Raw genomic sequence first — 22061 nt, 5'->3', positions numbered from 1 at the left:
GCATTAAGTTTTCCTTAAAGATTTTATTCTATAAATCATTTATGCATATAATATTGATATGAATGTAAATAGGTTTCACTTATGATTTAGAAAGCCAATATTGTTAAGAGGAATCATGGTTTATCTCAAAATGTTATTTAACTTACACTAAGAAATTTATTCTTGAACTTGGAAGTAACTAAAGCACTCACCTGATCAATAATATTTGTATCAGCTGAAAAGCGATTGAGAATCAGCCCCAGGGGTGTGGTATCAAAGAATCTAGGCAACAAACACATTTAAATGTATGAAAATGTTAAACTATTTGGAACCTGAGCACTGCGAATAGACTTCTTGGAGCCATGAAAATGAGAAGGTCCCTATTCATTTATTCAAAGACTGAATAAACTCTTTAAAATTCCACATTTCACTTAAATTTAAAAATGCATCTGGGTTTTATATGTGGGAGTGAAAAATAATTACTTCTTACCTTATTGGTCCAAGAATTATCTTATTGAGGAGATTGTGGTGAAGATTTTTGGCAGCTGTGAGCCCCATCCATTCTACAGTGAGAGATGTAACAAGGCAGAGGAAAATACCTGCTCCACAGAGTATGCTAAATCCAGCCACATAATAGGTCTAAGAGGCAACCAACACAAAAAACACTTATGAAATTATCAGTTGAGTTTTGATTACTAGAACACCAAATATCAAAGTCAGACAGTATTGTCAACTTCACTATCTTAGACAGTTAAGGAGTGTAATTTTTGGGACTTAAGGCAATACCCTCACCATAATCCTAAAGCCAAGTGTCCCCTTGCTTCCTTCGCTCCCTTTCAAGGTTTGCCTAAGGGCAGATGAATCATGGAGTCTGTTTTGGGGTTTGAAATATTCTTGTATTTTTATATTGTTGTGTCCACTTTTTATCCCTAATTTCAGAGTAAACAGCTAATTCACTGGTGTAGGTAGTTAAAATCAAATACCATCATAACAACAACAAAAGTCCCTTATGTATGTTACACACACATGCACACACACACACACATATATCACATGTATATAATTCCCTTGAATCCAAGTACAAACATTATCTTTAAGTGTTTCTTGTGATAAACTTTAAAAGAAAAGTGATGATACTAGATCCCACTTTGACAGGTCCTGTTCTAATTAACCTACTGAATCACTACAAAAGTTCTATGACATCTGGGCTATGAGTGTCTCACTAGATAAAAAGGTATCACAGTTACTCTCAACCTTTCCTTGATGATTTGAAAGCAGAACCCACTGTACCTGATCAGCTTTGCCAGTATTGTTTATGCTGTACTCTGATGTCCACGTAGCCAGCCAGTAGTCTATAGCTACAATGACCGAATGCTTCAAAAGCTTAGAGAAAATCATGAGAAAGAGCAAGAAGAATCCTCCAGAAGTGAGGTAACGCCAACAGGTTTTCCATGGCATTTTAGTTCTGAGCCTCATTACCGTGGACATGTTGTCATCCTCATCTTCCTCCTCTTCTTCCTCTGCATAGAAACACTTGTTGAAGCTTCAGGTGGGCAGCAGGTAGATAGAATTTGTATTATCCCACAAAAGCACATAACGATCTCCCTCAAATTTATAGAAATACGAGTATTAGTCTTAGAAAACTTAAATGCTTTTAGCAGAGAAAATGTCACTTTAAAAAAATGTGTGAAAATGAATAAATGAATGAGTGAAAAAATAAATGTAAAATCCATGTCTAGATAAGATAATTTGCTGATTTACTACACATTAAATTTATTGGAAGTATAGACTAGAAATTTACTATGTTATCGAAGGAATTGTGATGCCAATAAAACCACACATCTGGCCTGCAAATATTTATATGAAATTCTTTGAACTCTAAATTTCTGAATTTGGAAAACCACACCAGGAATAAACAGGCTCTGAAATTTGCCCATGGCCCAAGAGGGCACCCTCTGCACTCTCTATGGCCCATTTTAGATGTGGTCATAGCAGAGGAGGGCAAAGAGAAACTGCTTGGAGGGCGAAGCTGGGCACTGCAGGGGACTGTGGGCAGGGAGCTCCTCACAGATGTTTAAACCACCCAGAAGCTCCAAGACGGCTATCCTAAGAACATGCTATATTATGAGGACAGAGAATCTGCGCATTTCCTTACCAGCAAAATCTGATCATTTGTATGGTTCCATGAGTGCCGTGCATTTCCCTTCCCTTCCTTTCCCAAAGGCACTTTTCGTTGCAGTTATCCTTTATATACACTACCCCTGAACTTTGAGCAGGTTGTGGGTGGGAAGGATAGACAACCTGGTTTTGGTTCATAGGTTATCAACCACAGAGATCTAAATATGGATATGATGGGAAGACTGAGCATCACCAAGGATGCTAATATTTGATCTGGATGCAATAAAAAAACAGGTCTCGAATAATCTCTCTGTTAATGGTGGTTTCAATGCATGAGAAAGACAAGATTCAAAATTTACATGATGAAAGAGGGAGACACTTGCAAACTGCTAGCTGTCTCCCCAATATTCATTTTCTGTTTCCACATTAGTTGAAATTTCAACTCACTTGTGACTGCCCAGGGAACGACAACATTCCTTTATGTTCCTTGTACCTAATCTCATGAATTGGCTAATGTAAGTAATAGAAACATGTGCAATTACTTGCCTTCTTCCTTTCCTGGTGGCTTGAACAGAAATACTGATGGGACCAGGACCAGCAATCTAATAGGCAACATGTACGAGTACCGTACTGGGCTCTTTCATATACATTACCTCATTTTACCCTGTAAGGAAAGTGTTTTTATCTTATTTTACACTTGAGAAAATGGATTAATAGACCAAGCCCAGGGCAGGGTCAGCATCTCAAGTGTTATAATCCCCATGGAGAGAGTAGTTGGGCATGACTCCACTTTTAGAGTACATTAGAAATAACCGGGTTAGACTCTAGAGGCTGATGGCATCGAACAGTCTTTAAAAACATTTTAAATAAAATAAATCAAAGTAAAAATCTATCTATTCATTCAATCACTTGTTGAAAAACTGAATAGTTAATATCTGAAATATAAAGGCAGCATATTTTGGAGTTCTTTGGCTTAAAATAACTTGCAGAAATGCAGTCTTAAGCAAAAATTGTCTAGGAAAAATGAAGTATAGTGCATGTAGTCTATGGACTTGAGAGTGACTTATCATACAAACTTCTTGGCAATAAATACCAAAGCAATGTAATTATTTCATCTCATTCCTCAAAGTTCCAGTAAATCTTTTTCCTCACTATTCCTTATTAGATCCAGAAAACTGAAACATAACAAATGGCTTTTTGAGTCTCTTATTCTTCATTGCCACATTGTCATGAAAACCTTATGAGGAACCCCATGATTCAATATATGTATTTCAGAATAGTATTATCTCCATATTCCCCCATTTATTGTTTACTTCTGAAAGAGTGACATTTATTAATAACTTGATTGGGTCATTATACTGAACAATTTTTCTGAACAAGGGTCTCAATTTATTTACAAACTACTGCCTTTTCATTTCCGCTTTCTCTCATATACAGACAACTATACGAAAACACACTATGGGAAATCCCTCAGGATGCCTGTTGATTGTACACAACTTTCCTTCATTCTTCCTCTTTGCACTTTCACTATTATGTGCTTGATTTAGCTCTTTTCTGCTTGCAAAGTAGTTTATTCCTCAGTAGCACACTCACATATCAACTGCCAAGGTAAAACCTTCACATGCTATTACCTCTTTGAATTATTTCAGATGTAAGAAAAAAAAGTCTACCTTCATCTTCATCCTCCATTTGGGCTTTGGCCTCTCTTGAATACATGGCTCTTCGGAGAGTTTTCCTCTCCAAAGTTGTTTGGTCAGCTTCCATATCCTGCAGTAAACATTGTGCTGTCACTCAGGGAGCTCACGGACACAGGAAGGTTTTGACTTGCTCATCAGTGACCCACACGTACCAACCGTTAGTTACCTCACCAGTCTGGGCTCTCTGCTCTCTCTAGAGATCCATGACTCCTGTCATAGGAGCAGCTGTGAGTCAACACCTGAGGTCTGTAGAAAGTGCTGCAGCGCTAAGAAGCACAGAGCAGGAAGAACCCCAGAAATGTGGTGACAGCATGATGTCGCTGACCCCAAGGGCAGGGGATACCTCGCCCAGCCCTAAAGCAGAGCTTTGCCACTGCCACGTGCTTTATTTTTATATCACTTTCAGATAATCCCTGTAGTTTCTCTAACTAGAGATTTATTTATGTTAATAAATATTTTCCTTTAAAATACATGTTGTTCTTGACTGGTTAAAGCCCTGTATGTCATTTACTGCTATTATGAACTATGAAATCAGGATGAGTTTCTTTAACATCTCTTTGAGATAGCTGCACAAAAGATAGGGACTTCAACAGGAATTGAAGGACTGTAGGTAATTTTGAAGGAAACAAGAAATGAGGGTGCTTAGGTGCCTTGCAGTTTAGGAGAAAGACCGAGGAGAGGGATATGCGTGAAAGAGAAGGGGAAAAGTACCAAAAGCAAACTGCGAATTTTTAAGAGTTGCTCCAGACTTGTCCAAGAAATGAAGAGCATTTCGTTTTCTCTTCTCCTCTGCAACCAACACCCTTGCCCCCTGACTTCAGAACTGGAGTAGCATTGTATTACATTGTGGATTAAATCAGCTTCTGCAGGACATTCTGGGAAACTAACCATATCCCTGGTTTCTGTGGGGAAATGTATGCTGGGTTCCAAACAACTGACCCACAAACTTTTGGAATCTAGGTAATTTGTGGGTTTCTTGTATATGCTGCTACAAAAACAATCAGTTTGTTACATCAATAAACCAATAAACATTTAAAGTGATCAGGCTGTAGATAGTGATTTTCGTTTGGGGTCTATTTATTCCTTTAGCCTCAGATGACACATGTGATTTAGGAGAGTTGCTATTCTAGGCTGCTCTATTGCTTCCAGATTCTCAGTTTAAAAAGAGTAAAAGTGAAAGTGTCTCATGAACAGTATTTTTTCAGAGACAATTTAACATCAGCTTTTAATTCTGTCTAATGATATGAAAACCAACACTTGTACATGAGGTTAGATAAAACACAATTAAAAAGGACCCAATCCCTTGGGAATAGTGTAAAGCAATAAAAGGAACATTACCACTGAAAAGGAGAAGATTTGGTCTTGTTCAACCTCCACACTGTGTGAGCAAAAGATTTAATATCTTATAGACATTTAAAAAAATCTTTAAAATCATTTTTCTTATGAGTAAATGCTCATATTAGGCTCACTACAGGTTGAATATTTTAAATAGTGTTGATATTTGGGTCAGGTAAATAGGAATTTTGTTTCATTTATTCAATAAATATTCATTGGATGCCTGTTATGGGTCAAGTCAAGGTGAGAGCTGGGAGTAAGGGAGGAAATATCAAATGATGCTAGTTTATTTAGCTTCATAACATTGTGAAGATAATGGCTGACGCTATCCAAGCTAAAATTCATAATAATATTTAAAGCAGCTAAAAAAGTTACTTTCTTCTCCTTCTTGTAGCTTTTATTGCTATTCTTTTAACATATTCTTTTCTGCTTACCTCTTAACCCTTAAACTGACAGTTCTGTGTCAAGTCCTGAGACAGGATGTTTTGTGGGTCCTTTAATTTCATCTTCCTTCTTTGCTTGCTCCATCTGTTCTGGTTGTAGACCAGCTTTTCTCAGCCTTGGCACTATGGCCTTTTAGGGACAGGAACATCTTTTTTTGTGGGGGCTGCCTTGTGCATTGTAGAAATTTAACACCATCCTCCTTCTATACACTACAAGCCAGTATCACCTTCTCCTGAGTTGTGATAACTAAAAATGTGTATCAATGTGGCAAACATTTCCTAGAAGGCAAAAGTGGCTCTGGTTGAGAACCAGTGCTCTCGGCAAACACTCTGCCACATAATGAATTCAAGAAGCTCTTTTTTTACAAATGCTTCCCCAAGGGGACAGTGGTCTTCTCCCCATAGTGTGACTCTCTCTAGCCTTCTCTAGGTGGCAGTACCCTCTCTCCATTCCCCCATGAGGATTCTGGGCAGGTGCATGGTTTCATTCTGGCTTCTACTGGCCACTTATCCACCTCACACCTGGATTCACTCTGTCCACACCTTAACTTGCTCCATATCTGCCTCAGCTGATTTAGAACCCTGTGATGTGTCTTTAATTATAGAGCTATGCTATCTCAAGTGATCACTTCATTTCCAAATATAACTTCATGGACTTTCTTCCTGGCTTGCTTAACAGTATTACTATAAAATCAAGCCAACAGCTCTCTCTCTCTCTTTCTCTCTCTTTCCAAATCTTCTTTCCAAAGTAAACCATAAATGGTCCCACTCCTTAAGCTTACATCATATTTTCTCCCTGGCATCTGAAAAAGTATGATCTGGAGCCATCCCTAGTAAGTTCATAATCAAGCTTCTCACAGTATAATTTCTAAGTGAGCATTTGGCAATTGTACCTAATTATTTTTTTAAACAAATGTCCTATTTTCAAGGCTTCCATGATTTGTCTTATTCTACTTAAAGATTTTTACATATATCATTTCCTCCTTTTGATATTTTTGTCATATCCATAGAAGACAGAGCAATCCAAGGGTCTCTCTGACTTTTTATTTTCCCCTCTCTATTGAAACATAGATCTTTTTATTCCTTTATAAAATAAAACATTTTAATATCTTGATATTAGAAATTTTTTGATATAAAGATTTCATTTTATAATGTTCATTACTGGCCAGGGGTAGCAAATTCTGGACACTTCTTAGTCACAACTCAAGAGGTAACAATTCAAAAATTCACTAATTCAAGCTACAATTTCACTCTTAATCACAAGTTTTTCTCTTTTTTTATTGTATTCACTCTGATTTCCCTTGTAATAGTTACATTATGCATAACATTATATTATAAATACATTGGATATGGACCTGGATTTAAGTTCAGCTGGGGCCACTTATACATACTGTACAACTTTGGGCAATTTACTTAACCTCTTTGAGCTTGTTTTCTCATTTGTAAAAGTTATGTGGTATTTTTTTTTTTTTGGCCAATTTCTCTCTCATTTTTTTTTCTTGATTTCTGGGGCTTCATGCTAAATAAATGAGATCCTGTAAAAGAGGCTTTGTGAACTTTAAAAGCTATACAAATGTAAAAACTTATTGTATTTCTTACTGATCATCTTCCTTCATTACCAATCCTATCCAGTACATGCTTTACAAACTTCACCCATGGCTCATAGACCTTTTTTTCTAAATTACCTTGGATTTTGTTTTGCCCATGACCAATCATTTGTAGGTGGTGAATGAAAATATTCTCACATTACAGATGAGAAAGATACAATATACATCAGAAAAATAAGATAAAATAAGGATATGTTTCAGCAAGTAATTTGTTTAAGTTTTAATCACACATATAATTGCAATATGGTTCAAATTCAAGTAAAAATTTCCTAAAAACCTGATGGCACTTCATCCAAAAGATAACATTAGACCTTTACAGTTTTAAGGTAGCTCATCTGTTAATGACAAATATACAATTACTTTGGATTTCAAATGAGTATAATTTTTTATCAAATAACAAATATTAAATTTAAATACTTCCTTAAAATATTTTTAGTAATTATACAGTATATTACTGACTCTTTTCAAATGAACTCTGAACTCTTCTAAACTATGAGCAATTACCTTTTCTAATTCTTGATCTTGCCGGTTCATTAGTGTTTTCCAGTGTTCATAAAGCTCAACATCTTTGGTCTGAATGTCCTTCAAAGTCCCTTCTCTTAGTACACTTCCATCTTTCATGGCAATGATCTAAGGAAAGCACGTATTAGCAGTTTCGTGACAAAAAGCCTGAAGTGACCAAATGAATTACCTTGATCTCAGGAAGCACTTTTTAATGTACCTATTTATCAAAAGGACTACAATACAAAAATTAATGAAACTTCTTTGAACTCTCACCCAGTCAGCATGTGTTAGATACTGTAATTTGTGGGTCACGAGGACGAGTGTCCTCTTGTCATCTTGGAGAAATTTCAAGATCCCTTCCTGCATTAAGTGATCACTCAAGTGAATGTCCAGGGCAGAGAATGGATCATCCTACAAGCAGTAAAAAGAGAAAAGAAAACATTTTTCTATATCCTTTATGTGCTTTATTTTCTCTAGAAAGTAGAAATACAAATAAGAAAGGACAAATTATCCCTCATATCTAATTTATAAAAACAGGCTTCATATATCAAAGCTTTAAATTGCCAGAACTATTAAATAAAATGAAGCAATTAAGAAGTGCAAATTGGTAGATACAAAATATTCATGGTAATGTAAAGTACAGCATAAGGAATATACTCAACAATACTGTAATAACTATGTATGGTGTCAGGTGGTCATTAGAATCATTGGGAGATCACACTGTGAATTATATAAATGTCTAAGCACTATGCTATATACCTGAAACTAATATAATATTCAGCATTGACTGTATTTTTTTTTAAAAAAGAATAAATGAGCTGCTGGTGTAATGTAAAAGAAAATGAGGCTTTTTGGGGTTTTTTGCTTAAAATTTTTTAAAAGTAAATAACAATATTAAAAGTGGCTTGAATTTTATATATAAAATCTTCAAGTTCAAAACCCAACACTTTTGAAAACCTTTAGCAACAAACTAAACAAAGAATATAATTGGAGTAAATTTTAGATTATAAAAATAGGCATAGGCACTGGAACTACATGGTGGCATAGGAAGCTCCTGAACTTCCCGCCTCCCACAGATGCACCAAACATACAGCTACACACAGAGCAATCCAGGAACTAGTTGGGTGACTTCTATACATTAGGCAACTGAGAAAATATACAGTTTTCATTAATGCATTCTTTCATATATTCAGTGAATATGTTCAAGTATTATACTCTTTGTATGTATATATTTTTGCAAATAACTCCTTATAAATATACTCAATGATACAGCATATTTACAGATACCATAAAGCTTCAAAAATAACTAGCATGCTTGATAGATCATTAGAATGCTTTCATTTGGCTTTGATATAGTGTAAAAGCTAATGTGATAAAGTTTAATGTTAGCAAAATATAAAACCATTCCAGTAATTATTTGTACAAGTAAGATCCTTGAAGATAAGAGTAATGTCTTTTTGTTCTTTGTTTCCTCTCTCCAGAACAGAAAATGGCACCGAGGAGGTTAACTAAATATCGATGGGTGGAAAGAAGGGAGGAAGGGAGGGAGGTATAGAAGGAGAGAGGGAAGAAGGAAAGGGAAATAAAGGGGAAAGGGAAGAAGGAGAAAAGGCCAAAAGAAGGCAGGATAAAAAGGGCAACACAGGTTGTAATTTGACAGTAATAATTTTTTGAAGATGAAGGAAGGCAGCCATAAGCCAAGGAATGTGGGTAGTCTCTAGAAGCTGGAAAGGGAAAGGGAATTAATTCTCCCCTAGAGCCTCCAGAAGGGAACACAGCCCTGCTGATACTTTGATTTTAGCCTAGTGAAATTCATGTTGGACTTCTAACCTACAGAATTGTAAGATAATAAATCTGTAATTGTTAAGACACTGATTATGGCAATTTGTTATACCAGCAGAAGAAAACTTACACACTGACTAAGAAAGAAAAGGCTGCCTTAAATATAGCAATCTGTCTTCAGAAGGAGTCATCAAAAAGCTGTTACAAATGATGCAAAAAATCCAAGCCTGTAATGAATGATTAGGAATCCACAATAAGTTAACCCTGTGACTTGAGTCCCATGGTTCTACAATTGAGGTAAGGATCAATAAATTGAAGGCAGTGAAATGAACCGCGATAGAACACTATACCCAGAGAACCTTGGTCCCTTCTGGATCTCCAAGTCACTTGATCCTCAGGTGGTTCAGTCATTAACTGACCCCAAAGTTCAAGAAATCACTTCTTGTTGTGGGTCCATCCATTATGAAAAAGAGTTACAATTACATAGGTTACTGCTAGAACTTGCTATGGTATGTAGGGTGTTTTTTTCCTGGAAAAATTTACCCAAATTCTACTCCCATCCCCAGTAATGGATCTAAAGTTACTGGGAAATTCCAAAACCACCCTACTTTTTGAAGTGCTTTTTTAGTATTAAGTGAAGAGAAAACTCTAAACGAGGTCTAGAAAGCAGATTTATAAATAATTAATAACTGAACAGAAGAAAAAGACAGGGAAGGATGAATTTACATAGCTTTCTGGTCTCTGATATACATTATCTATTTGTAAGCTAAGTACTAGAACAAATTCATAATCAACATAATCATATAATTTTACTTGTGGATCCACAAGTAGAACCAAGTTAATAACCTGATACACATGATAAACATCCATGGAGCTTTTTCAAAACACAGACCCTAGAATCTGTCTTTACAGATTATGATTCAATAGGTCTAGGTGAGTAACAAGATTCTATAGTTTTAGAAAATTTATCCACAGCCTAAGTTGCACACCATGGGAATGGAGTACTATGCTTACTTACCCCTATGTCCACCAAGAATGTGTTTTCCAGACCTTCTTTCTTTGCCAGCAAATAAAAATGAGAAGACCTATGATCTCGTCCAGTTGATCCACCACCATTCACACTCCCTCATTAATGATCCTCACAGCGTAGAAACTCATACAAGCAATCATATGGGAACCTCAGTCTCTTGCACATCAATCTGGCTCCCCCAACTCTCAACCTTACATGCTGATCTGATTAGTACTGTAAGGATCTGTTTCTCCTACATTTTCTATGATTTCACAACTGAAACCATCTTTCCTTAAGTTATTTGACTTGTTCTTTGAAGACTCGTCTTTTCAGAGGGAGAAAATGAAGTAGAAGTAAAAGTAAAGGCCATATTCTCACCAAGAAGACAATGTTGGTATTTTGATAGAGAGCTCGCGCCACACAGATTCTTTGCCTCTGCCCACCACTCAGGTTGATGCCCTAGAGAAGAAATATCCATAAATGTCCACCTTTTCCATTAGTAAATGATCTGCTGGGAAAATGTTCCCTTTCAAATACAAATTTCTCTAAAAAAATAAAAATCTTAAACTAATAATTTACCAATTAAACTGTAATAACACTGATAAGAAGGACTGAAAACTGTCTAGTGTTCAATACCTGAATTATATATGAAGGTAATTTTTGACTGATAACAGTAACCCCCCTTTCACTCTGAGAGAGAGCTCTGTTGTACAAAAGCATTAATGACCAAAACACTGGTGAGTGCTGAAGACTGTCAACAATTCCAATTTTTTTCTAGTTTTGTGACTGTAGTGTACCTAACATATATCTCTTAAATTTGGTATTGCAAGTTTTGTTCAACAGAACTATGCAGCAAAACATTTTTATGATTAAGTGTTAATTATAATATTTTTAAAAACTATTACAGTAAATCCTAACAATATCATCCACAAGTTCTTGAAACCACAGCAAAACAACATATAACAAAGCCAATTTTATCAAGGCTAATTGATACGAACAAGAGTTAAGTTCCTACGGCATCTCAATGTTATAAAAAAAATGACATTGAACGAAATGATGTTGAACAAAACAATGCTATTCAAGGACTTGCTATATTTATTGAGCCCTTGTGTGAATGGCTTTACATTCCTCATTTCTTTTATTCCTCATAGTAATTCCAATATGTAGTATTGTTCTCATTTTACAAACACGAAAACTAAGGCTTTGAGAAGTTAAGTTCATGCTCTTAAATACCATATACTATGGTGCAATAAATAATAATTAGGAATGAAGACTACAACTCTTTTCCTTGTTACCACAGAGTTACATGGAGGCGGAAGCTTGGGTACATTCAATGTTTAACTCCACCCATAACCCAACACCTTAGCCAAAGAAGGCATTGCTGCTAGAGCTGAAATGGACATCAATACTGCTTTGGAAGAAGTGCTGAAGACTGCCCTTATCCACAATGGCCTAGCATGTGGAATTAGCAAAGCTGCCAAAGCCATAGACAAGTGCCAAGCCCATCTACGTGTGCTTGCATCCAACTGTGATGAGCCTGTGTATGTCAGGTTGGTGGAGGCCCTTCGTGCTGAACACTGTATCAACCTAATTAAGGTTGATGACAACAAGAAACTGGGGGAATGGGTAGGCTTCTGTAAAACCAACAGAGAGAGAAAACCCTATAAAGTGGTTGGATACAGCTGTGTGGCAGTTAAGGACTGGGGCAAAGAGTCTCAGGCCAAGGATGTCATTGAGGAGTATTTCAAATGCAAGAAATGAACAAATAAACTTGGCTTTTGTTTCTTAAAAAAAAATAACACAGACTACAAAGTCAGACTAATTCCAGATGCGCCACTGACTCTATGATTGGGCTAGTTCTTTAATTTCTCTCAGCTTTTGCTTTCTCAGCTTCAATATGTAGGTAGCCCATAAAATCTTTTACTGAATACTTGACGTCTATAAAGTTAAAAATTTTATCCAACATTGTTATAAAGATAATATATACATATAACTATTTTTCATCTGGTCAGAATAGTATAACGTCAATGAAAAACATGTTTACACAAAGAAAAAAAGAACACTTTAATGAAAATAAATAGATGCTGACAAGAGGGGAAGAAGTTGTCAAAAGCAATCTCAGTTTCCAAATCAATATGAAGTAACCTCCAAGTAAGTAAAATTACATTTGATCAAAGGCAGGAACTGCTCTATTTTCCTCAAGAACTCTCAAGTGGCCAGCACAATGTCACGTATATGGTGGTTATACAACAAACACTTAAGAGAGAGTGGCATCAAAGAGCTCCTGTATTTCCATTTCTGGAACTTGTCACTAGTACAATACACAGATCCTACACTCTCAGATTTTATTATGCTCCATTAAAGGTTAAAGACTTTTTTAGAGTTTTGTTCATTTAATTAAACTATACATAGCTCACCCTCTCTCCAATTTCAGTTTGGTCTCCAAATGGAAGTAGGTCAATATCTGGCTGAAGAGAACAGGCATCTGTGACAGCTTTATACCTTTAGGAGAAATGATTTTGAATTTTTAGAACACTATTAATATGCAGAGTCCCAAGTTCAATATCTTGGAAGCTGAAATATAACATTTATTGAACAATTGTACATATTAGCTTCTAAGCTAAGTTTGTGGATACAAAGATAAATAAATATTGGTTCTCACTCTTACAAAGCTAGTAAATGGAGCACAAAACTGATAAAGAAACATATAATACAAAAATACACTTTGTTAGGTACTCTAGCAGAAGAGGGTACAAAGTGCTCCTAGAATACACAGGAAGAAATGACTGACCATTCTGAGAAGTTAGTGACACCTTTGCAGAGGAAGCAAGGTGCAAATAATATCCAGAAAGAGGAGTCATAATTTGTCAAGAAATGAGGGGAAGGAAGCTTAAAAAACTGCTCGAAGGTGAAAGAGTTTATGGTGCATGTGCAAGACAGCATGAGGCTCACCAAGACTAGAGCATAGGTTGTGGGTGAGTGACTATGCATGCTAATCACGATGCTGAAGTAAGAGCAAACTGAAGACAAAGATGATTGACAGGACTCACACAGATCTAAGGCTGGGAATAGGGATTCAATGGATTGGAAGTCTAAGGGAGCCTAGAGTGTGGAAGCGCTGGGGAAACTATCAATGGTTTTATTTTCTCAGTCACCTAGTCTTAAAATATTCATGTCATTCTTGATTCTTCCCTCTTCTCCCTGCTCATATTTGGCCATTCTTATTCTGAATGGTTTTCTGTCAAACACCTCTTTTCCATGTTTCCAGTCACCTTTCAGTGCAGGCAACAAACACTGATTATTACCCTAACAAACTCCTGTCTCCCTGTACCTATTTCAGATTCATCTCATATATCTGTCAATACACTGCTAGGTTAAACATCTCATTTACCCAATTATTTCTCTTTCTCAAACGTGCTGTACCTCCCCAGAATCCACACAATTACATCCAATTGAATTTTATGGCTCACCATTACCTTGCCTCCGCCTTCCTTTATAATCTAGTTTCCCATTGCCAGTATCCCCAAATCCCTTTCTGTCTGGTCTGTTCCCAGGCCTCAAACAACCCCATGCCAGTTAGATCCCTCTTCCCACCCTATTTCCTCTCCCCATCCCCTTCCTCATGCCTCTTCCATGACCTGATTCTCCTTAACTTTCAAGACCCAGTTTGGGGTCTTAAGACTCATCCCTGTGAAAGTGGCTTAAAGAATGAGTCATACTTTGGATCATTCCAGCGGTATTTAAAAGATGAGTTAGATATGGCAAATTCTGCCTGCTCCTGGACACTAGACTCCTCAGATCCCACAGTCTTCCTCTTCTTTCAAGATGTTAACTTTTCTTCTGCTGCTTACTTGGGTTTTTCCTTCTGCTTACCAATTACCTTACCGCCACCACCCCTCCCCACCTCACACACTCGTGCATACACACTTCACTTTCAGCTGTTTAGTTCTGGTGTACAAATTGTGCTCAGTAAGCACAAAAAATGGGCTGAAACTTCCACTGAGGTTTCTCTTAGAAGAGGGGAATCCAAAGACGGGGCGGTGGGGATGGAAGGGGGGCAGGCAGACAGGGAAGGGGCTCCCAAGGTAAAGGTTCCGGACACCATGGACCAAACACAAAGATTTTATACATTGGAAATTACCTCTGTTTGTTGAAAGGACTTCCAAAGGTAATATTTTCTTCTACTGTTGCATTTAATAGCCAGGGCTTTTGAGCTGCATAAGCCACAGAATACCTGCTCCTACTGGAAAACGGAAAAGAAAAGCAAAATAGCAAAATCATGCAAGGGTGCTATGCTTTAGGTGTATTTTAGTGTGGTTAAATAAAAGTCAATAAAATATCTCAAGCACAGAAATAGAGAACTTCTAAAAGAAAACATTTTAACAACCACCAAACTTATTAATTAACAGTTAAAGATTTCACCTGAATTCAAGCTATTAGAATTTTATCAAAATGTCATACTTTGTGCAAAATGTGGTTTTGCTATGCTAAAGAAGTGATTGAAGGTAGAAATTATAATTGAAGTTTTATATTGTAAAGTGTTATAATTTTTAAAATAATTAAAGATAATAAAAATTCACTTTCTCATAGCCACAGATATTTTATAGTAAAATTAATAAATTTTATAGGTAGATCTTAAAAAATAATGAGAATCGAACTGTAATTATAGTATGTGTTTGTGGCTTAATCATATCAACATATATTAAGGCAATAGGTAATATATATTTCAAAACAAAGAATAATATTTTAAGGAGTCCATTTCAATATTGAAAGACATATGTCTGAAAACTACATATTTCAATACATACTGAAATAGTTTATTTAAAAACAACCCTCTCCCCCTATATTGTGGGCTTTTAAATTCTACCAGCTCTGTATCTTAGACTTTAATTTGCAATAATTAGGAAAATACATGTGAGCTGAAGATAAACAAGATGATGGGACTGGGCAGGGGAAGGGTCACACGTCACACGTCCATAGTTAGTTCATTGACTCTAAGTACTAATAAAGGAATTAAGGTTAAAAGAACGAGATTAAGAAAAAGAGTAGTTAGAAACGTTCAGTGATTATCCTGAAACGTAATGTCTAGCAGTTTAGAAGACGTAATCATACCCAGTATGCTAGTGGTCTTTTAGATAGCCACATGTGCAGCAAAACAGCGGTTCCCAACTTCTGACATGTCTGCGCCCCTCAAGCCCTTTAAGCGTTTTTTGTCTTTTTGAAATACATGAAGTATTTGGTTCTCCATCTCTACCTTATTCACAGATTCCATCACTGTGTAACTCACAACAATATACCGTATTTTGCCGTGTATAATGCACACTGTTTTGCCCAAATTTTTGAGGGAAAAATAAGGATGTGCATTATACATGGGTAGTACTAATTCTGTATCTATATAAATGTTTTTAATTCTTTTATTTACACTCATGTGTTAAAAGTGTAACTCTAGAAAGTAATAATGATATCTATATGCAAAATAATACCTTAGAATATGATAATCGGTTTTTTTCTAAATATAAACAAACAGATAATTGAATTAAAAATTAAAATGAAAGACATTTTTCCTGAAAGTTTGGGCCAAAAACGTGGGTGCATTATACACAGGAGCATATTACACATGGCAAAATACAGTACATGTTTATTTTTGCATTTTTATTTAATTCATTGGGGTGACATTGGTTAATGAAATTATATAGGTTTCAGATGTACAATTTTATAATATATCATCTATATGTTATTCTATCTTCACCACCCAAAGTCTGCCTTCTTCTGTTACCATTTATCCCCCTTTATTCTCTTCTACTTTCCCCGACACCCAAACACAATTTGCTAAGAACAGATTGAGTTTCAGTCAAAGTTGAGACATATGTGACTCACTGAAGGAAAACAGTTGACACAATGGGCCATTTTGTTTGGCAAATTAATTCTTTCAGCAGTTTGCCAATGTTGGGAACCACTGCTACTGGAAGTATTCTAGCACATTTTAATAAATAACTATACATCATCAGAATGTACAAAATGACTAGAAGAAAGAAACTGAGTATCAAGTAAAGTCTGAGGAAGGAAGTCGTTTCTATTAAATGAAGATTAAAATAGAAATAATACCTTCTGGCTGCTTCAAAAGAAGGTTCAGATTCATTTACACTGCAAGTACGGCAAACAATGTACATTAATTATGAAATAGAAATACAGAATTACTGTCTGTACATATCAGGTAAGAGATTACATAAATAGTGGACATATTAAATAGCTACAGCTCCCAAATGGTTTTTGATATTAGCTTGAAAGACAAAAGAGATAAATAGTATTTTAATGTCTAATTGGTTAGAAAATAATTACTTAGTGAGCTTCCAAAAGATAAATAGCACTGTTCTGTTTGACACAAAATATGGATTCATACAGTGACCTGGGTTCTAGTCCCGACTCTGCTCCAACTAGCTGTATAAATTTAGGCAATGTCTCTAGAATAGTGTCCTAGTCTGTATACAGATTTAATATCTCCAAGGCCCCCTTACCTTTGAAATTCAAATTTAATCTATTTAAATTCTTAATTAGCTACCCTAAAGTATGAAAGAAAGATTTAATTTTGGGATTCTGACCTTGAAAGTTTTAGAAACAGCCCGGCCCTTAAAGAACTGGTAAGAAAGATAGACATTCACAAGAGGTCAAACTAAGACCTTTGGGTATAATTAATTACTGATAGATGTGATTTTTGTAAAAAGAAGTGTTTGACTAATTAAATTTAGTTATAGCTATATTATGGAGTAAAACACATAATGATCTGTTTGTTTTATTTTTACTAAATTTTAATAATTCAGTTGAATTTCATCATTCTGAAAAAACTCAATTTGAAAACCACATGCATATTAAACTCTATAGAGCTCTGAAAATAGATCTTACTTGACTTTGGAAAGCATCATAAACTTTTGTGGAGAAAATTTACCTAACTATGGTCCCAACTGGCATTTAGCTTAAAGTTACCAATGATAAGATTTTCACAATTGTGCATTTCTCATAACATCTTGGGATGATTAAAAGAAGCAGAAAGAAGCAACCTCAGACTAAAAATTCTCTCTCAATAACTGTTTCCTAATTTAAGTTGCTTACAAAAAAATTAATAAAATATACAATTTGCCAAGTGATATTTTCCACATAATATGCTTTACATGCCAAGAAATTTGCATTTCATTCCTTTAGTGGTAAAAAGTCACTAAATAATCTCAATGATTTTAGTTTACCTGAGGAAGATAAAGAACAGAAGGAGGAGAGAAGGTGTGTGGCAGAAATTATAGTATGTTGATGTGCCTACTGGCATTCCAGGTGGAAAGGCCCATCAGACATTTGAAAATGTAATGCCAAACTGAAGATACAAATTTGGAAGTCATCATTTTTTTTAAGTTACTATTGATTAAATTCCAACTATATTTATTCACTACCAACTCAAAAATATTAACTGATCACCTCCTACTGCCAAAATACTAGAGACACTGTAAACAAGAAAAACTCATTACTTCTTTCATGTTGCTTTATGTTTTATGGCAGTGTGATAAGGGGATAAATAGTATGATAGGTGAAGTAAAGAGTGGATTAATAGTGTGTCTGAAATGTAAGTATAAACAGTAAGTGAAGAAAAGTACATGGTAACCTTAAAAAAAGCACAGCCCGGATAATGAAGGGGCTCTTAAACTATTTTATGGAGTTAGAACTTTTCCTCAGAGCAATAGAAAACCACTGAAAAGGTTTAAACAAAAGAGAGGTATAGGTTCGATTTAGAAATATCACTCTGATTGCAGAATGGAACAAATGAATTGGAGGGAGCAAGACTGGAGGTAACAGAGACCACTGGAGACTCTCAGAGTCAGGGAGATAAGAAGGCAGTGCCCTTCATTAGGGTAATGGTGAATGAATGGAAGAAAGTGGACATATTTCAAGATACCAAGGACTGTATAATTGAAAAGATGGGAAGGGGTAAAAGAGAGAAAGAAATCAAGGGCAGGGAACACAAAATAAGAAGTACATACAGTGGGAGAAGATAGTGAATTCAACAGCAGGCACATTAAGTTTGAGGTAAGTAATGGATATCCAACTGACCATAGTGTCGGAAGCTGAATTTGAAGCCCAGGGAAAGATCTGGTAAACAAATGAAGATATTGGGGTGACCTGACTTTATAATATATGCCTTATATTAAGGACTTTAGATTTCATACTTTTTCAGTGAAAAGTCAATAAATGACTTCAACAATTCTCACTTGTTTCATAAGCAAAGAAACAGGAGCAGGCAGATAAAACTAAAGCCATGGGAAGCTATGTGATTGTTCAGGGAGTATGTATAGAGGCAAGAAAGAAGGGGACAAAGACAGAACCCTGCGAACATCACTATTTAGGCTAAGGAAGAGAAATCTGCAGAAGAGGACAAGAGGAGCAGGTAAAAGTTGTAAGAGGTAAACTAAAAATGAGTTTTACTGGAAATTAAGTAAGAGACTTTCTGAGGCAGAAGTATGGGCAACAATGTCAAGTGGCTGGGAGGTCAAGTAAGGTAATTGTCATAAAAGTGTCCAGTGAATTTAACAATTAGGATGCAACAGTTTTAACTAGGATTTGATAAAAAATAGTTTCAGTGGGGTAGTAGAAGTAGAAACTTGACTGCAGTGGACTGAGGTGAGAGCAGAAAGAGAGAAATTGGAGAGAATGAATGAAGTCTTTTTATCTACAAAAGGAAAGGAAAAGGTGGCTGTTGGCTGAGATTAGAGAGAGAGCGAGAGGAAAAGGAGAGAGAGAGAGCAGGAGGTTGAGAAAGAGAGAGGGAAATAGAGAGCTAGAGAAAGAATAACAAGAGTTCTGTTTTACAAATAGAAACGGGAATGGACAGGGGCTGGGAAAGATGTGAAGCAGATACCATGCTCTGGCTTCAGGGTGTCTCGGTCTAGTGAGAAGACTAGACAGTAATCTGAATCCACCTTAGTCATCTGAACGATGTACAGAGGAACCAGAAGAGAAGGTACATTTCAATCCACATGGGACAATAAGAGGTATTGTCAATGAAATAAAATCTGAGTTGACACTGGAAACGGGGATGAAGCCACCAATCTGAGGTGAGGTATTGCATACGTAGTACGTGCATTTGCAATCTACCTGCAGTTCAGAGTTATGGGAGCAAAAGGAAAAGTGGGTGGAATGGCAGGATATGAGTTTTAAAAGTCAGACAGGCTGAAAATTAGGAATGGCCCTGATGAATGCAAAAGTCTTTGGAATATTACTTTTTTATATAATAAAAATTATAAGGAAAAAGGAAGTAATTGGATTTGTATCTTAAAAAGTTAAATCAGTGGTGTGAAGAAAAGTGAATGAGTTATTAGAGTAGTTCATATAAATGATAATTACTAAAAGTAGGGATATTAAAACAGACACAGAAATAAAAGAACAGACATAAAAAAAGTGATTTGATTGGATTTTGCAGGTGACAGAGAGAGGAGGAGGAATCTAGGTTGAATCTTTGAGCTCTGATTTGAGCACCCACCAACTGATTTCAAGGTGAATAAATGAATGATACTTGCACTTACATTTTAAGAATAAGCAAAATTAATGTCCTAGGAGCTGCAATGAAACTATTATACAGTCCTTGGAAGAACATTCAAATTCTTTCTCAAGTTTTCTGCAGTCTATACCTACCAACGTATAGGAGAAGGTTTTGGAGATATGAAAGATATGTGTTCAGTCTGAATGTGCTGAATTTGCAGAGTGTATAAAACTTCTTGGAGCTGCTGTCAGGTCTTTGGAAGAATGATCTTAGCCAGAAATACACATGGGTATGTTGTTAGTATGTTCAGAGTAGCTGAAGTCAAGAAAATAATTTAAGAATTAAGAAAAGGGAAAGGGCCCTGGCTGGCATGGCCTAGTTGATTGAGTGTCATCCTGCAAAGCCAAAGGTTGCTGGTTCGATCTCTGGTCCATGGCTCACACTTGGGTTGCGGGTCTGGTCCCTGGAAGGGGTACATGCGGGAGGCAACCAATTGACGTTTCGCTCACAAATCAATGTTTCTTTCCCTCTCTTTCTCCCTACTTTCCCCCTCCCTAAAATAAATAAATAAAATCTTAATAAAAAGGAAAAATATCCTATAGTATACTGCAGAAAAATTAAAGAAGCATTGGGGGGTTTTCCCACCTTTATCTCCGTTTCTATTGCAGCTCCTGACTTTTTGACACATTAACTACGGTTTATCTTTCAAATGTAAGTTCAAGTATCACTCATTTATTCCTCCCCCCAAAAAGCGTTGGTTGAACACACAGACTTAACTCAGTCAGGCCACCTATTATCTTTTCTTATAAAACCCTGTATGTCTTTTTCTTGGCATTTATAAAAATTGAACCAAATATTAATTATGAAATTATTTTCTCACTTCCTCATGGCCTTTGCTGCTAAACAGTTTGATTTATGAGATTATGGGCTGGCTTCCCTTGTTCAGTTATTTACCTCCAACAACTAATACAATGATTTGCATGTTATAGGTCTGCCATACATATTTTTAATAAATGAATAAGTTAAGGTGTCATGGAAACCAAGAAACCAGTTGGTTTCAAGGAGTCATCAGCGGTGAACATTTTCAAAGCTATGGAGAAGTAGGATTGAGAAAATTATCACAATTCAGCATTTAGGCAGGCGTTGGTGTGAACTTTTCAGCCAGAATGCAATGCAGTGATTAAAAGGAAAGTAAGGAAGTTAAGTATGGGCAGGCTCCTCGAATATGCACACCCCTATATTCATTGAGCAGACTCCTCGAATATGCGCGTCCCTATATTCATTGCAGCTTTATTTACAATAGCCTAGATCTGGAAACAGCCCAAGTGCCCAGCAATAGATGAGTGAATAAAAAAGATGAGGTACGTTTACACCATGGAATAATATGTGACTGTATCTTTTGCGACAGCATGGATGGACCTAGAGAGTATTATGCTAAGTGAAATAAGCCAGCCAGAGAAAGACAAATACCATATGATTTAATTTATATGAGTAATCTAATAAAGAAAATAAACTAACAAACAAAAGAGAAACAGAATCATGGATACATGGAACAGACTAACACATCTCAGTGGGGAGGGGTGTGGGGCAGACTGGAGGTTAGCCAAAGAACAGACATGCATGTAAGCGTAGGCCATGGACAGAGACAACAATGGGTGAAGGCTGAGGGGAGGGCACAGCAGGGGCTTGGCGGAGGTGGACAAAGGAGGAATGGGGTACATCTGTAAGAGTGTCAACAATAAAAAAAAAAAGAGAGAAATGCCCCAGTTGTTTGAGAGAACAGCACGATTTTTTTTAAATGGAATATAATGGAATGTTAATAGCAAGAAATTAAAGACATGTAATAAAAAAGTGTTAATTAATGTAGTAGTGTCTTCAGTTAGACAAGATGGCATACAGTGGACCTTCATTTCTGAAGACTTCCCCTTGTAGGATGTATGTATATTTTCCTTTAAAAGCATAAAAATTAAGTATCATATACTAGCTTCAGAAGAATAAAAAGGTAGATATTGATCCATTTGTTGGTAGTCATCTTACATAAACAAATAAAAAGTTATCCTTCTCTTTCAC

General features: G+C 36.1%; 2 protein-coding genes across 8 annotated transcripts in view; one reads left to right on the top strand and one right to left on the bottom strand.

Moving 5' to 3' along the window:
* ABCC9 (ATP binding cassette subfamily C member 9) overlaps window positions 1-22061 on the bottom strand; it is a 118730-nt gene that overhangs the window by 36805 nt on the left and 59864 nt on the right. For 6 of the 7 annotated variants that reach the window (XM_054591347.1, XM_054591346.1, XM_054591342.1 and 3 more), the window contains 10 exons: window positions 16580-16618; window positions 14616-14717; window positions 12892-12976; window positions 10853-10933; window positions 7957-8094; window positions 7684-7809; window positions 3768-3864; window positions 1270-1499; window positions 470-618; window positions 192-261 (listed from right to left, as the gene is read on the bottom strand). In XM_054591347.1, the coding sequence (XP_054447322.1) occupies window positions 192-261; window positions 470-618; window positions 1270-1499; window positions 3768-3864; window positions 7684-7809; window positions 7957-8094; window positions 10853-10933; window positions 12892-12976; window positions 14616-14717; window positions 16580-16618 (1117 nt within the window). The remainder of the gene's footprint in view (window positions 1-191; window positions 262-469; window positions 619-1269; window positions 1500-3767; window positions 3865-7683; window positions 7810-7956; window positions 8095-10852; window positions 10934-12891; window positions 12977-14615; window positions 14718-16579; window positions 16619-22061) is intronic. The other variant, XM_054591348.1, reaches the window with a different exon arrangement.
* Window positions 11843-12235, top strand: LOC129084985 (40S ribosomal protein S12-like). Its single transcript, XM_054591359.1, has one exon. It carries the CDS (start codon window positions 11870-11872, stop codon window positions 12233-12235), a length of 366 nt encoding a protein of 121 aa, XP_054447334.1. The 5' UTR covers window positions 11843-11869.

The sequence above is a fragment of the Pteronotus mesoamericanus genome, unplaced genomic scaffold (genome assembly GCF_021234165.1).
Source record: "Pteronotus mesoamericanus isolate MK-2021 breed Mesoamerican mustached bat unplaced genomic scaffold, CSHL_Meso_final scaffold_21, whole genome shotgun sequence".
Lineage (NCBI taxonomy): Eukaryota > Metazoa > Chordata > Mammalia > Chiroptera > Mormoopidae > Pteronotus > Pteronotus mesoamericanus.
The sequence above is the reverse complement of the archived record's forward strand: the minus strand, read 5'-3'. Positions and strand labels throughout refer to the sequence as shown.

Coding starts and splice junctions, on each gene's coding strand:
- LOC129084985 (XM_054591359.1), top strand. CDS start 11,870: ATGGACATCAATACTGCTTTGGAAGAAGTGCTGAAGACTGCCCTTATC.